The sequence below is a fragment of the Urtica dioica genome, chromosome 3 (assembly GCF_054948205.1).
Source record: "Urtica dioica subsp. dioica isolate 48M chromosome 3, U.dioica_male_clone48M_v1_H2, whole genome shotgun sequence".
Classification (NCBI taxonomy): Eukaryota; Viridiplantae; Streptophyta; class Magnoliopsida; order Rosales; family Urticaceae; genus Urtica; species Urtica dioica.
Genome location: NC_142758.1, coordinates 43,854,425 through 43,868,578, shown reverse-complemented (window position 1 = coordinate 43,868,578; position 14,154 = coordinate 43,854,425). Strand labels below are relative to the sequence as shown.

Below are 14,154 nucleotides of genomic sequence, written 5' to 3'. Positions count from 1 at the left end.
TAACATTTATAGTCTTTCTGAGTTGCTGAATAACCAAGGAAGATACACTTAAGGGACTTTGGTTCTAGTTTACCTTGGTTATATGAATGGGTGAAGACCGAATACCTTTGCAGGTAATGTAGAAATGAGACGAGAATGAGGTTATGTCTCGAGAAGAACTTGAGCTGGGATTTTGTAACCAAGGATGCGAGATGACATTCTGTTTATGAGGTAGGTGGCTATGAGGACTGCTTCTCCCTAGAAGTATGATGAGACATTGGAGGAGAACATGATTGCTCGGGCGACCTCGATAATAGGCCGATTTTTCCGCTCGGCTATCCCATTTTGTTGCAGGGTGTGAATGCACGAGCTAGAGTGAATCATTCCATGGTTTTTAAAGAAACTGCAAAGCTCTGAGTTGAAGTAATCTCGAGCATTATCAGTATGGACGATTTGGATAAAGGTGTCGAACTGTGTTTGGACCATTTTGTGGAAAATTTTGAATAATTCGGGTGTTTCTGATTTTTGTTTCATCATGTATATCCAACCGAGTCTAGTGTGATCGTCAACAAATAGGAGAAACCATCAAACTCCAGTTATATTGGGAATTTTTTAGGGATCCCATATATCACTGTGAATTGTGGCAAAAGGGCGAGATGGTTTGTACAAGGTTAGACGATATGAACTTCGGGTATGTTTAGCGAACTCACACACATCACACTGAATGGAATTGATATTTTTATTGATAAACAAGGATGGGAACAGTCTGATACATGAAATTTGGATGTCCTAGTCTCAGGTGATTGAACATGATCTCTTTGTACTGGGACGAAGATTTGACCTTTAGACACTGGAGGGAAATGACGGGTTGGTTTGGCTTGATGACATAGAGTCCGGTACTCAGCTCAGCATTACCAATCTGTCTCTCCGTGACCTGTTCCTGAAACACACATGAACTTTTATCAAAAATAGTTCGACACTTAGAATCTCTATTTATCTTGTGTACATATAGGAGGTTTCACTGTAGCCGAGGGACAAAGAACACAAGACTCTAGCCTCATGGACTTCGACAAGACCACGGTACCAATACCAATAATTTGAGTTTTGGCTCTGTTTGCAATGGTGAATGTTATGCTTCTATCACACATAAAGTAATTCGTGAATAGACTTCGATTACCAGTCATGTGATCTGAGGCACCGGAGTCAACAATCCACGCTGAAGGATTCTCCGCACTTACATGAAGGGCTCTAGTGGAGTTACCTAGAGGGTCAATGCCTGAGCTTTCACCACCAAGTTGGACTTGTTAAATAAGTCTCTAGAGCATGACGAGCTGGTCGTTGCCAAATGGAGAGGGGTCCGAGGTCAAAGTTGAGGCAGCGAACGAGGTCGATACCAAGTTTCCGGTTGAGTTCGGATCTTTAGTATTTTGAGTCGACTTCGAACTTGGTTTCCCATGCAACTTCTAGCATGTTTCTCAAAGATGACCAGGTCGTCTGCAATGGTCGCAGTAGGGACGAGCTTTGCGAGGTCTCTCTATTGAGACGCGAGCTGCGAGGACTTCGTCTCCATGCGAGGTGAGAGCGGACGAGTCTGAGGATGAGCTCGGATTTGAGCTCGTATATGGTAGATTTCCTCCGAGCATGAGTTTTCTCCTACTTTCCTCTTGTCTTACTGCGGAGAAGGCTTCCCAGAGAGATGGTAGTGGTTTTGTACTGAGTATCAGACCTCTAACCTCGTCGAGGTCTTTGTTGAGTCCGGATAATAGTTTAAACACACGCTTGGTCTCCACGATCGTACTGAATAGCTTCGAGTCCTCAGGGCAGGTCCACTGGTGATGTTCGTAGAGATCGATCTTCTGCCATAGATGTGTGAGCGAACTGAAGAACTGAGTAGCAGACATCTCTCCTTGACGTAGGTCGTGGAATGTGTTCTCAGTTTCAAACAGCTCGGACACGTCTTCGGATTGGAGAAGATTTCTCTAGCTGCTTGTCAGATTTCCGCCGCTGTGGACTAGAGAAGGAAGGTTTTCCCGATTTCGGAGTGCATGAAGCTTATAAGCCAGGACATCACCATATTATTTTCAGCCTTCCAACTTTTGAACGTTGGATCTTCGCACTTCGGAGCTTTAGCTACGCCGGTGAGATAGTCATCCTTACTTCGTCCCGAGATTAACATGAGCACAGATTGAGACTACTGTAAAAAGTTGTGGCCATTGAGTTTGTGACTTGTGATATGTTAGGAGAATGAGTCGGGGTTTGACTGAGTGGGCGTAGTTTGTGAAGTGGTGTTGAAAGTGGATGAGTTTTCGAATGTGTTTATGGTGATTGAATTTTTGAGCTCTGATACAAAGAAGAAATATGAACTCAAGCTAGAGAGAATATGGAGATTGAATCTTTTTTTTTTTTCTTTTAGAGAGGTGAAGCCTCTATTTATACATATAATGAAGATAAGTAAACATGATTACTTTACATGGAAACAAGAAAGAGTTAATCTAGAAACTATACAAAAATACATGGGAAATGAAGTGTTGCAACTTTCAAAGATGATGGACTTTTCAAGGTTATGTATGGACATTGTTTTCCTCCAATTATGTTTTCAACGGGAATCAATCAAGGAAAATATCATCTTTCTTTTTCTACTATTATTATTTCTTTCTAATTCTATCTTTTACCAAGATAATATTTATACTTATCTATTGTTGTCTGAAACGAAAAGAAACGAATTTATCCAACGCTTGATATACGGGCGTGATATACGGGAATGTCCATTCGTTTCGTCACCGTTTAAAAGCTACACGTGACTCTGTATTTATATTTGTAGTTGCGAAGAATAATAAGAATTCTATATTATACTCTACAGCTGAAAAGTATTCAAGCTTAGCTGTGTTGTGTGAGACTTGGAATTAGTCTTTGATCATAAAATGATGATGACTCGCGTAGAATTTATTTTTTTCGCACATCCAAATGAACCCAAGACTTCTGTCTCCTAATTTTGCGCTACGAATTTGGAATATGTTTTTGCATGCATTGACAAGCCTTTATTTACAGTTTAAAAAAAAAAACAAAAACAAAAACAAAAAAAAGACAAGCCTTTGTTTGTCTTGGAATAAATTACACATATCGTTCTGAGTGTGCTCGAGTGTGATCCTTTTAAGTAGCAAATTTTTTTTTGATGTGGTGTTATTATTATAGTTAAATAGTTTATTAAAATTAATAGATTTGTACAGCGAAATAATCTGAAAATATAAAAAGTTAAAACACGGAGTAAAAAAATTAATAATGTAATTTTGACTATTTTATTCCAAATTTAAATTTGGTTTTTTGTTAAGTAATTAATTTAAATGGTTATTTTGTATATTTTATTTTTAATTATTATATTTTCTAACTGAAGCTCACTAACATGAAAAATCAAATCCCACATTTGTAGGAGATTTTTTATATAGATTTTTCGTAATCAATTTAAGATATGGAAAATGTTAGATATTTAAGAGACAATTCTTTCTCCAATAAACACAATGACTTGCCACCGCACTCAATTAACATTGGGCTTAGCCTGATTATGATAGCTCACGCAGCTGGTCCATCAAATATTTCAATTTGGTCCCTTTTGTCAAAATTTCAACATTTTCATCCTTTCCTTAAAATGATTTTGAGATATAAAATTGTTCTGATCCATTTTCCCATCATTTCTAACCTATAATACAATTAACTTGGCTCCACCTTAAGTTCCACAATTTTCCAAGATAGTATGTTATCTATTTCAGATTTGTTTTTAATATATACTCGAGTTTATGATTTTCCTTCGGAAACTTTTTGTATCTTACCGGATTGAGCTCAAACATTTTTACTAAGGTTAAAAATAAATATATATTCAATCCTTAATCTCATAGTATAACTGAAAAAACAAATTTGAGGCAGGAGCCAATTTTTGGTTATTTTAACTTGAGTGGCTATTCTGCAAAACTTGTACCGAGTATGTGTGATTTCGACATTAAACGCTTTTTGTGCCTCATTGGGCTAGGTCACTTTTAGCACATGAATAAAATTCTTTATAGGTTTCTAAGTAATTCTGTGCAATTGGAAGGAACAAAAATCACGTTCCAACCAATTGCCACTTTCGATCCTGGATAGAAGCATAAATTTTCGATCGTTAAAGACCAAAATTTAGTGTCTAATGGAACTGAAATTTTTTGTTACTTCCAGTTTGAGATTAAAATGTGTCGTATAATATTAATCCAACAGCCTAGATATCAATCACTCCGGTTTTAGTCATTACGGAACTGGAAGATCTGTGGAAGTGCACATTGCCACAAGGAACCGGAACTCTTGTTTAGTTTCACTTCAGTTGCCTCAGGATTACTTCTAAGAAAACTACGAGACATTTATAAAATTTTATATGTCGTCTCAAATATTCATCTTATTTTCATATGAACATGTTTGCAAATTAAAAATATTATACAATGGGAGAATGTGAAAAATAAGTATAAAATTTCAAGCTTTCAATAAAAGAAAAAAAAAATATATATGATCAATAACACATGAAATTTGAATTTTTTTTGTTGTTGTCAATAATGTCAAGTACTCGAAAAATATGACTCATTGGACAAAAATACCCTTGAAGACTAAACTAATTAAGAAAACTACGATTTTATGGTACATAGTCGCACTCAAATATTAGACACAACGAAATCAGACACAAATATATATATATGTATATATATATATATATATATATATATATATATATATATACATCACATGTTGCTGCATACAACCGGAGCAGAATACTTATGATCGTTCCACGCTGACGGGGCTGCATAATGTCGCATCGTAGAATAATAATACAAATTTTTTCGAGTTTCAAAGCCGAAACGTATAAAATTAACTAAAGTCTTTAATTTAATGGATAAAACATAGTAACAATTTATACAAAAATAACTAACTTCCTACTTGTAGCTAAGAAAAATCAGACTAAACTTTCAAAGGTAATTGGAAACCAAGGTACAACTATTGTATGTTGCTTTAGGAGTAACAAATATGTGAGAAACCAAACTCTTCTGTGGTTGACGTTTGAGAGATTGCGTTTGATCGAAATTGAGAAGATAAAAGACATGTGGGGCGATGAAATGAGAGAGGAATGGAGATAGAATGATATGTGACGATATATTCGACTAAAGCTTAATATCATCCCCTTATTATGATGATTTTTAAGTTATATTACCATCTTAACCATGATTTTTGTTAACATATTTTATTTGTAAATGCAAAAGCTGAAGCAAAAATAACATCGAGTCAAATGAATAATAAAATTTAGAAATCCATTAATATTAAAACGGGAACGGAAATATACACTTTTTCATAAGAGTCTTTGCTCTCCAAATCAATACAAGCTCAAACAGACATCGAATTCAAGCCTCATGCACATATAGAAGCTGATTACAAACCATGAAAAAAAAAAAAAAAAAAAAAAAAAAAAAAAAAAAAAACACTCAAAAATTAAAACTCCTTTTCTACTAGTTCTTTTTTAAAACACAATAAACTATTAAGCAACAGAATTAGGAACTACTACAAAGAGCAACAAAAGTGGCGGGTGGTGAGAGACCACCTCTGCCAGATTTTACGTTTTTACCCCCCAAGAAAAATTGGTGTAAAATTAGTCTCATCGAAAATAGGACTAACGCTACAACAAACAAACCCCACTTCTAAATTTTTCAGAAGTCAGATTGACCAGGAATAAAAAAAAAGCCATTTAAAAAAATAAGCTTTTCGCAATTCCGACCCAAATTTTCTTGACCCAAATAATACGATCCCCAAAATACCCCCCCTAGTAGATAAACACCCTATATCGATTATCGACTACTAAATAAAACTCTTAAATTTTAATTCTTCTTAAAAAAAAAAGCAATGTTCTCCCTCAACGGAACTGCGCTCCGGCGAAGGTCTGACCGAAGGACCAGTGAGCCGGAGCGGCGTTGTTGGAGATGACCGTACGGCCGTCGCTGGTGGTGACTTTGAATGAGAGGCTTTGACCGTTTAGGTAAGAGTTGCTTTGCCAGTTTTGCCCCCAGTTCCGGGACATTTGTTGCCACCCGGTTCTGGAGCCTTTCACGGCGACGGAATGAACATCTCCGGCGCCGCCGACGTTGGTGACGAGGACGAGGTTGAAGTACGAGTGTCCGTTGATCGTGAATCTGATTCCTCCTCTTCTTCTACAAGCAACCCTGTAAAAAAAATAAACGACAAGGGCAAAATAGGAATATCGTCAGTAAAAGGATAATTAAACAAATAAATAGCGAGATCCAAACATTTTCAGTAATTTAATATTTTACCAAAAACAATAACAAAAAAAGTCTTCTTTGAAAATACTAAAATACATAGGGAAAAAAAGTAATATATTCTTCGTAATAGTCTAATAGAGTTAGGGGCAGAAAAGGAATTCAAAGCGTAGATCTGATAATTTAATTCATGGGCGAGTGAGTGAGTGAGTCAATTTAGGTAAATTATTAGTACAACTACAACGTTAAAGAAGGCCGAAGGGTAGGATTTGGGAATAGTCTTTCAACATAACGAACTAACGATAATATTCTCGGTAGGGACAAAATGGGAATTTGGCAAAAAAAAATAGTGAAGGCGCGTGAGATTTGACCTGCGGAATGCGACTGGGACGATCCCGGCGCGGTACTGAGCGATGTGCTGGAAGATGGGCTGCGAGAGGTCGAAGTGCTGGCGCGGCGCGTTGCACCACCCTCCGTCGCTGTTCGGCGGACAGAAGTTGGTCGCCGTCACCATTATCGACCCCGGAAGACACCATTTCCGGTCTCCGGCGCAGCGGATCTCGTAGCACGACCCGCAGCTGAGGCCATTGTTGAACAGAGCCGTGCTCAGCGCCGCCGTGTTCGTCCCGTACCCCTGGCTGTACAGGTTCCCGTACCCACACGCGCCGCCTGAAGGAAAGAGACAATGAGAGAGAGATAGATTAGCATTTGGTGTAACTGTCTAGAGAGAGAGAGAGAGAGAGTTGGGATGCATGGTTACCCATTGTGCCGGAGGCGTCGGAGCCGCCGTAGAAGGTGGCGTGGGCGTTGGACCAGCCTCCGTAAGCTGAGGCGGAGGTGGTGACTGCGGCGAGGAGAGAGAGTGTGAGGAGTGAAGAGAGGGAAGCCATTTTTCTGAGAGAGAGAGAGAGTTATGAGAGTGATGAGAAGAAAATGAGGAAGGAAGGAATGAGGAAAGAGGTGAGGGGTTTTGGGGGATATATAGATAGATAAGGGGACGGAGGGGTAATTTACGAGAACTATTTAACTACCTTTTTTTTTTTATCAGTAACTATTTAACTACTCTTATTACATCCAACAAATGTTTTTTTTCTGGTTGTTATTCTTTATTATTTTTTTAAAGGTTAATTAAATTGTTTATTGTTTGTTTGTTTTGAGCTCTTGCTGGTTTTGGGGACCACTAACGGCATAAGGGTTTTTTTCTTCTTCTTCTTGCTTGTACAGGTAAATAAATGGCGAAATAAATACTTTTGGAAATAGATTAATGGCGCTGTTAAAAATAAAAATGAATAATTTTACGAAATTATATTTCAATATTGTTTACAGAATTCCAGTATCGTTCCAATATTGTTCATCAAATTTTGTTTCTTCTAGAAATTAGATGATATTCAGGATTTCAATTTTTTTTTTTTAAGGCGATTTCAATTTTTTAATAAGGTGAATAATTTTGATATTAACTAGAACAGAATATTTCGTTTTAGTTTATTGTGATTTCTGGCACTACTCAAACCAAATAAACTCCAGCGAAATGGAATCCCTGGTCCTTAATTCCAAACCAGGATTTCAGATTTCCAGTTCAATTGGAACAACTTTTTTTTTTTTTTTTTTGACCAAATCCCAGGATTGGAAGTAAACCCAAGATTTATAGCAGATTTATATTTTTAGTTTTATTTATGGATGTATTCTGTTAAGAAAAAATAGAATTATAATTTTGTAATTTGCACTTAAATATCCCATGTAATCAAGTACATGAATATATTGCTCTTATTAATAATCTTAAGACATATTTTCTTAAATTATGTGCTCATTTTTGTTTTCTGATTTCCTTCCATTGTACTTGACTCAAATTTGTATATGAGGATTGAAATATATTGCAAACCTTATTAAGAGTTTATTTTAATAATCTCAATGTGATAAGGACCTATGTGCACTTATTTTAAGCTTCACTAGTCTTTGGGCAATTTTTGTCTTGTTCTACCCATTTCTATGGATCACTCCGAAATTCCGAATATGAAGTAGACTCTATTTCTCACTCTATTTTTCAGTAAACCGTGATTTTTCTCCAACCGAACTATATTTCTCACTCTATTTTTCACTCTATTTTTATCCCCATTTATCTCTTATTTATACTTATACCCTTATATTTTTATTATTATTACTAATTAGATAACTTAGAAAAATTACGGTAATGAGTAAAATATTACTCTATAAATTAATTATAATTATATATATATATATATAAATACACATTTAATAAAAATCACAACACAAAAAATAAATACAACACAACACAATTAAAAAAAAATAATTACAACACAACCTAATTAACATAAAGTAACAAACTACAACACAACAAATAAAAGTAACTTTAACACAAACAATTATGACTCGGAATTAGAATACTCTTCCCACAAGTGCTCAATCAAAGCATTCCGAAGTGCGATGTATGCATCTTTATCTCTTATTTGTCTATAACGAGTGACGAATTGCTCAAATCGTGTGCCATCATCCCCCACCATTTCAGCATTCGCTGGTGGTGTTTCTCTCGCAACTCCTATTGGAGCACTAAGATCTCGTTCATCTTCAATTATCATGTTATGCATAATTATGCATGCAGTCATTATATCTTGTAAGACGTCTTTTTTCCAAAACCGTGTCGGTCCCGCAAAAATTTCAAATCGTTGTTGGAGAACCCCGAATGCATGTTCTACGTCTTTTCTGCACGCTTCTTGCTTCATTGCAAAATACTTTTTTTTTCCATGCGGCTCTCGGATAGTTTGCACAATGGTTGACCATTTTGGATATATACTATCAGCCAAATAATGACCCACATTATACTCTATTCCTTGTATGACATAATGGGCAGTAGGAGCGATACATTGACTGAGATTGGAAAATAAATTGGAAGAATCTAGCACATTGATATCATTGTTGCTCTCTGGCATACCAAAATAAGCATGTCATATCCAAAAATCATAATTTGCTACAGCTTCAAGTATAATATAGGCTTTCCACTGCGACCCGTGTATCGTCCGGCCCATCAAGTGAGACAATTTTTCCACTTCCAATGCATACAATCTAAACTTCTTAACATTCCTGGAAAACCACGTTGTTGACCAACATGCTGAAGTCTAACAATATCATTAGTTGTTGGTGATCTTAAATATTGCTCAGAAAATACTTCAACGATTGCCCGACAAAACTTCTTAATGCTTTCAATCGCCGTAGACTCTCCTATTTTGACGTAATCGTCTGTGGCATCTTCCGGAACACCGTATGCCAACATCCGAAATGTAGCTGTTATCTTTTGAAGGGGTGACAAACCAAGTTTTCCGGCGCGATCCACCCGTTGCTCGAAGTAGTTGTCATGACCTTGAACAGTATCCTTTATGCGGAGGAATAATGAGCGACATCTGATATCTCTGACGGAACATGACTTCATCATACATCGAGGTTTCTGAAAAGTAATCATTGAATAGTCGACGGTCTACACTCACTCGATCACGGTTGATGAAAGCACGTCCTGGAACTGAGCCTCCCGCTCCCACGTCTACTTGGTTGGAATGTTGACAGATAAGCTCTGTGATCAGGATATTATTATTCATGATAGCACGAGTTATGGCCTCCTCCTCTTCATCCAAACTAATAATGAAATCGTCATCCGAGCTTGAAGACGATGATGATGAATTAGTATTCATTTTGGGAGATAAAATGAGAGAATGTGTATTATATTCAGAATAGAGTGAGTGTGTGTATTAAAACTCATGATATAATTGGTATTTTATAGAGAAAAAGTTAATGATAGAGGGAATCTTGTAAGTGAGTTGTCAAGTCGCGTCAGAACGGGTTGAAAAACGTGAGAATCTTGTAAGTGAATTGTCAAGTAAGAACGGGTTGAAAAACGTGAGAATCTTGTAAGTGAATTGTCAAGTCGTGTAAGAACGGGTTGAAAAGCGTGAGAATCTTGTAAGTGAGTTGTCAAATCGCGTCACAATGGGTTGAAAAAAGTGAGAATCTTGCTATAAAAAAGTCTTCACAAGTTGTAATTTCACCATATCACTCACCTTACTAAAAAAAATGTCTAGAGCTTCTAATTACTCTCGAGATGAAGACAAACTCCTTTGTCGGGTTTACAAGGAGATTTCGCAAGACCCAATCATCGGTATATACCAATCATCTGATCAGTTTTGTACTCGTGTTGCGAAAGCTTACAACAGCGGCAAAAGTCCGAATTCAAAGATGCATTCAACGCGATCAATCCACTGCCGTATTCAAATGATTGAGAAAGCTACAAGGAAGATGCATGCATGCATTCGAAAAATTGAGAATAGACACCCAAGAGGTGCTTCAACTGTAGATATCGTGAGTATTATAGTTTATTGTTTTCTCACGATTAATTTTTTACTTAATCATTGTTTTATCAACTTTCAGATGGATCAAGCTAAAGTATTGCTTTCACAAGATGAAAAATTCAAGAAAGGTTGGAAGTTTGATCATGTGTGGAGCATTATTAAGAATTTTGAAAAATTTCAAGATGGAGCCTCGAGTGCAAGACAAACATCTCGAGGTTCATCTTCCCCACAAGAGGCAGAAAATCCAACTCCTGAATCTGCTAGACATCCATCTCTTGAGCGGCCGATTGGGGTGAAGAACAAATTAAAAAAAAAAAATTCGGATGATGGAATAATGTCTAGAATTAGTGGTATTGAGGAAGGAAATAAAGAACTTCTTGAGCAATTGAAGAAGACAAGTGCACTCAATGAACGCCACTTGGAATTGAAAGAAATCAAGGAAGAAAATAAAATATTGTTCCGGGATTTAAGTTCAATATTAGATCCACAGTTTTGTGCATATGTTCAAGCCGAACAAGCGAAAATATGCAAAAGAGGCTTGAACAACAACAATCCCATGCACCACCTCCGACTTCTGATTCATATTCTCAATATTTTACCGGTTTTGGGGGGATCCGACACCAATTTTCCAGAATATTAGTTTATCTATTGTAATTTTAGTTTGTTGTATTGTGTTTTTAATGTCTTTTGAGTTTTCTTGTTGAATTTCTTCCAAATTGCTAATGTAATTGTGTTTGATATTAGTTTATTATGACCGTTTTAATATTATAATTTTCTTGTAATGCGCAAATATCATTGTTGTATTTTAAAATATTGGTGTCTTTTAAATTATGCACAATAATAAATTTTATAGTTTTAAGGGTAAATATTAACTAATTATATAAAATTTGGGTATTTAGGCAAATTTTAAAATATAAAAAAAATAATAATAATAATAGCCCTAACACTCCTCTGGAGAAGCTCTTACACCACGGAAAAAAAAAATGGAGCATCTAGAAAGATCTATTACAATTCGAAAAATAAAGTGACAACTTGAAGAATATACCATCAATCTGAAGAGAGGCAAATAAGTCACTATAGGCCGAGTATTCCTATAATTAGCAAGCGTTTCTATTGCTTAAAGTAGTTAAGTATGTTACTGGCTATAATCTTTTACATCATTATTTACTTAAAACATATTTTTTTTGTTCTCGTTATGGTTTTTTTTTTTTTATGAGAAAAAAAAGCTACTACACACCATGATAAAAATTAGCAATCCATTAATAATAGAACAGACTACAGAGTGAAAATAAAATAGAAAGCTAGACGTTTTCACCAAGGGTCTAGCTTTGAATACAAGCTCAAACATACATTGAATTCAAACTTCATACATATATAGAAGCTGATTACAAAACAAACCTGAAAAAAAAAAAAAAAAAACCAAAAAAATTTAATTCTTGTTTTAATTTTGAAAACCACAACCCAAAAACGCAAAATATATAGCGACCCGAATTAGAAGCGAGCAACTAAAAAGTGGCGGGTGGTGAGAGACCACCTCTGCCATTTTTACCTTTTTACCCCCCAAGAATGAGCAGCAGAGTAAAGCTTGTCTCATAGAAAACAGGACAAACCCTACAACAAACCGCCCTTCAAATTGACCAGTAAAAAAAAAAGCCATTTTAAAAAATAAGCTTCTCCGATTTCCTTGACCCCAAATAAAGAGCCCGAAAATACCCTCCAGTTTCTAAAACACCCTATGCTACTACTACTACTACTAATTCTTCTACTATATATATAATTCTTTAATTAAAATTTTTTTTCTTCAAAAACGAAACTATTCTCTTCAACGGAACTGCGCTCCGGCGAAGGTCTGACCGAAGGACCAGTGAGCCGGAGCGGCGTTGTTGGAGACGACCGTACGGCCATCGCTGGTGGTGACTTTGAATGAGAGGCTTTGACCGTTGAGGTAAGAGTTGCTTTGCCAGTTTTGCCCCCAGTTCCGGGACATTTGTTGCCACCCGGTTCTGGAGCCTTTCACGGCGACGGAATGAACATCTCCGGCGCCGCCGACGTTGGTGACGAGGACGAGGTTGAAGTACGAGTGTCCGTTGATCGTGAATCTGATTCCTCCTCTTCTTCTACAAGCCACCCTGTAAAAGTTGAAGGCAAGGCCAAAATCAGAACAGAGCAAAAAAACCAAATGTATACACGTTGTAGATTAAAGTCATAAAACAATATGTTCAAAAGAATTAATGTAAATTACAATTAATCTAATAGAAAGTTAGAGCAAGTCTAAAACTAGTATAATATAAAGAGATTAAAAATCAAAGGGCAAAATGGGAATTTGTCAATTAAGGGACATAAAAAAAAAAACAGAGCAAAATGAAACTGTTCATAGACACACATAAATCGAAACAACGCAAAAATGCCGGGTTCAAAAAATGAAAAAGTGGAAATAGGAGTTCGAAATAGAGTAAAATAAAGGATAATCCAGTTAGTTAGGGGCAAAAGGGGAATTTGACCTGCGGAAGGAGACGGGGACGATTCCGGCGCGGTACTGAGCGATGCGCTGGAAGATGGGCTGAGAGAGGTCGAAGTGCTGGAGCGGAGGGTTGCACCAACCTCCGTTGTTGTTGGGCAGCGCGTTGTTCGGCGGACAGAAGTTGGTCGCCGTCACCATTATCGACCCCGGAAGACACCACTTCCTCTCTCCGGCGCACCGGATCTCGTAGCACGACCCGCAGCTGAGGCCGTTGTTGAACAGAGCCGTGCTCAGCGCCGCCGTGTTCGTCCCGTACCCCTGGCTGTACAGATTCCCGTACCCACACGCGCCGCCTGAAGGAAAGAGACAATGAGAGGGAGAGAGAGATTAGCATTTGGTGTAACTGTCTAGAGAGAGAGAGAGAGTTGGGATGCGTGGTTACCCATTGTGCCGGAGGCGTCGGAGCCGCCGTAGAAGGTGGCGTGGGCGTTGGACCAGCCTCCGTAAGCTGAGGCGGAGGTGGAGACTGCGGCGAGGAGAGAGAGTGTGAGGAGTGAAGAGAGGGAAGCCATTTTTTCAGAGAGAGAGTGTGTTGTGACTTGTGAGTTTGGTGTGGAATGTTTGATGAAGGAATGATGTGGAGAATGGAGAGGGGTTTTTGGGGGGAATATATAGAGACGAGGCAGGGACTACGTTTTTTTTTTTTTTTTTTGAGGGAGGCAGGGACTACTTAACCACTCTTTTGCAACTAACAACAATATGCTTTTTTTTCCTTATCGTTATTTATTGTTTTGAATTATATTATATTATATTATTGTTAATTGGTTTTTGGGCTCTTGCTGGGCTTTGGGGACCACTAACGGCTTAGGTTTTTTTCTTTCTTCTTTCTTTCTATTGAGAATTGAGATGAAGTGGTTTATGGTGGGTGGTATTTGCATCTTATATCACAAATTGGTAATTCAATTACAAATAAGTCACACTCAAAAATTTTAGATAGTTTTAGATGAAGATGAAGTGATTTTTAATGAGGTATTGTAAAAATTCAGAAGACATTGAGTAACTAATAAAAAGATTAAATGATGAGAGA

The 14,154-nt window shown here is 37.1% G+C and overlaps 3 protein-coding genes across 3 annotated transcripts; all 3 read right to left on the bottom strand.

The window, feature by feature from the left end:
• Nucleotides 1-5,278: 5,278 nt before the first annotated feature.
• On the bottom strand, nucleotides 5,279-7,212 carry LOC149403004 (expansin-A10-like). Its single transcript, XM_089609711.1, has 3 exons — nucleotides 7,015-7,212; nucleotides 6,626-6,923; nucleotides 5,279-6,200 (listed from the first exon to the last, which is right to left on the bottom strand). The coding sequence occupies exons 1-3, from the start codon at nucleotides 7,142-7,144 to the stop codon at nucleotides 5,894-5,896; spliced, it is 735 nt and encodes a 244-aa protein (XP_089465837.1). The 5' UTR covers nucleotides 7,145-7,212; the 3' UTR covers nucleotides 5,279-5,893.
• A 1,423-nt stretch (nucleotides 7,213-8,635) lies between these two features.
• Nucleotides 8,636-9,952, bottom strand: LOC149403003 (uncharacterized). The gene is made up of 3 exons (XM_089608601.1): nucleotides 9,752-9,952; nucleotides 9,360-9,690; nucleotides 8,636-9,192 (listed from the first exon to the last, which is right to left on the bottom strand). The coding sequence occupies exons 1-3, from the start codon at nucleotides 9,950-9,952 to the stop codon at nucleotides 8,636-8,638; spliced, it is 1,089 nt and encodes a 362-aa protein (XP_089464727.1).
• Nucleotides 9,953-11,845: 1,893 nt separating this feature from the next.
• LOC149403002 (expansin-A10-like) lies at nucleotides 11,846-13,729 on the bottom strand. The gene is made up of 3 exons (XM_089609710.1): nucleotides 13,510-13,729; nucleotides 13,108-13,420; nucleotides 11,846-12,735 (listed from the first exon to the last, which is right to left on the bottom strand). The coding sequence occupies exons 1-3, from the start codon at nucleotides 13,637-13,639 to the stop codon at nucleotides 12,429-12,431; spliced, it is 750 nt and encodes a 249-aa protein (XP_089465836.1). The 5' UTR covers nucleotides 13,640-13,729; the 3' UTR covers nucleotides 11,846-12,428.
• Between the last annotated feature and the right edge of the window lie 425 nt (nucleotides 13,730-14,154).

Excerpts from the sequence above, each read along its gene's own strand:
- LOC149403003 (XM_089608601.1), bottom strand. The coding sequence starts at position 9,952 with ATGAATACTAATTCATCATCATCGTCTTCAAGCTCGGATGACGATTTC. Across the intron at positions 9,691-9,751 it reads CTTTCATCAACCGTGATCGA|TCATGTTCCGTCAGAGATAT; the intron begins GTGAGTGTAGAC and ends TGTATGATGAAG. Across the intron at positions 9,193-9,359 it reads GCATGTTGGTCAACAACGTG|AGAGCAACAATGATATCAAT; the intron begins GTTTTCCAGGAA and ends TTGGTATGCCAG.
- LOC149403004 (XM_089609711.1), bottom strand. The coding sequence starts at position 7,144 with ATGGCTTCCCTCTCTTCACTCCTCACACTCTCTCTCCTCGCCGCAGTC. Across the intron at positions 6,924-7,014 it reads CGACGCCTCCGGCACAATGG|GCGGCGCGTGTGGGTACGGG; the intron begins GTAACCATGCAT and ends TCTTTCCTTCAG. Across the intron at positions 6,201-6,625 it reads GTCCCAGTCGCATTCCGCAG|GGTTGCTTGTAGAAGAAGAG; the intron begins GTCAAATCTCAC and ends TTTTTTTTACAG.
- LOC149403002 (XM_089609710.1), bottom strand. The coding sequence starts at position 13,639 with ATGGCTTCCCTCTCTTCACTCCTCACACTCTCTCTCCTCGCCGCAGTC. Across the intron at positions 13,421-13,509 it reads CGACGCCTCCGGCACAATGG|GCGGCGCGTGTGGGTACGGG; the intron begins GTAACCACGCAT and ends TCTTTCCTTCAG. Across the intron at positions 12,736-13,107 it reads GTCCCCGTCTCCTTCCGCAG|GGTGGCTTGTAGAAGAAGAG; the intron begins GTCAAATTCCCC and ends CAACTTTTACAG.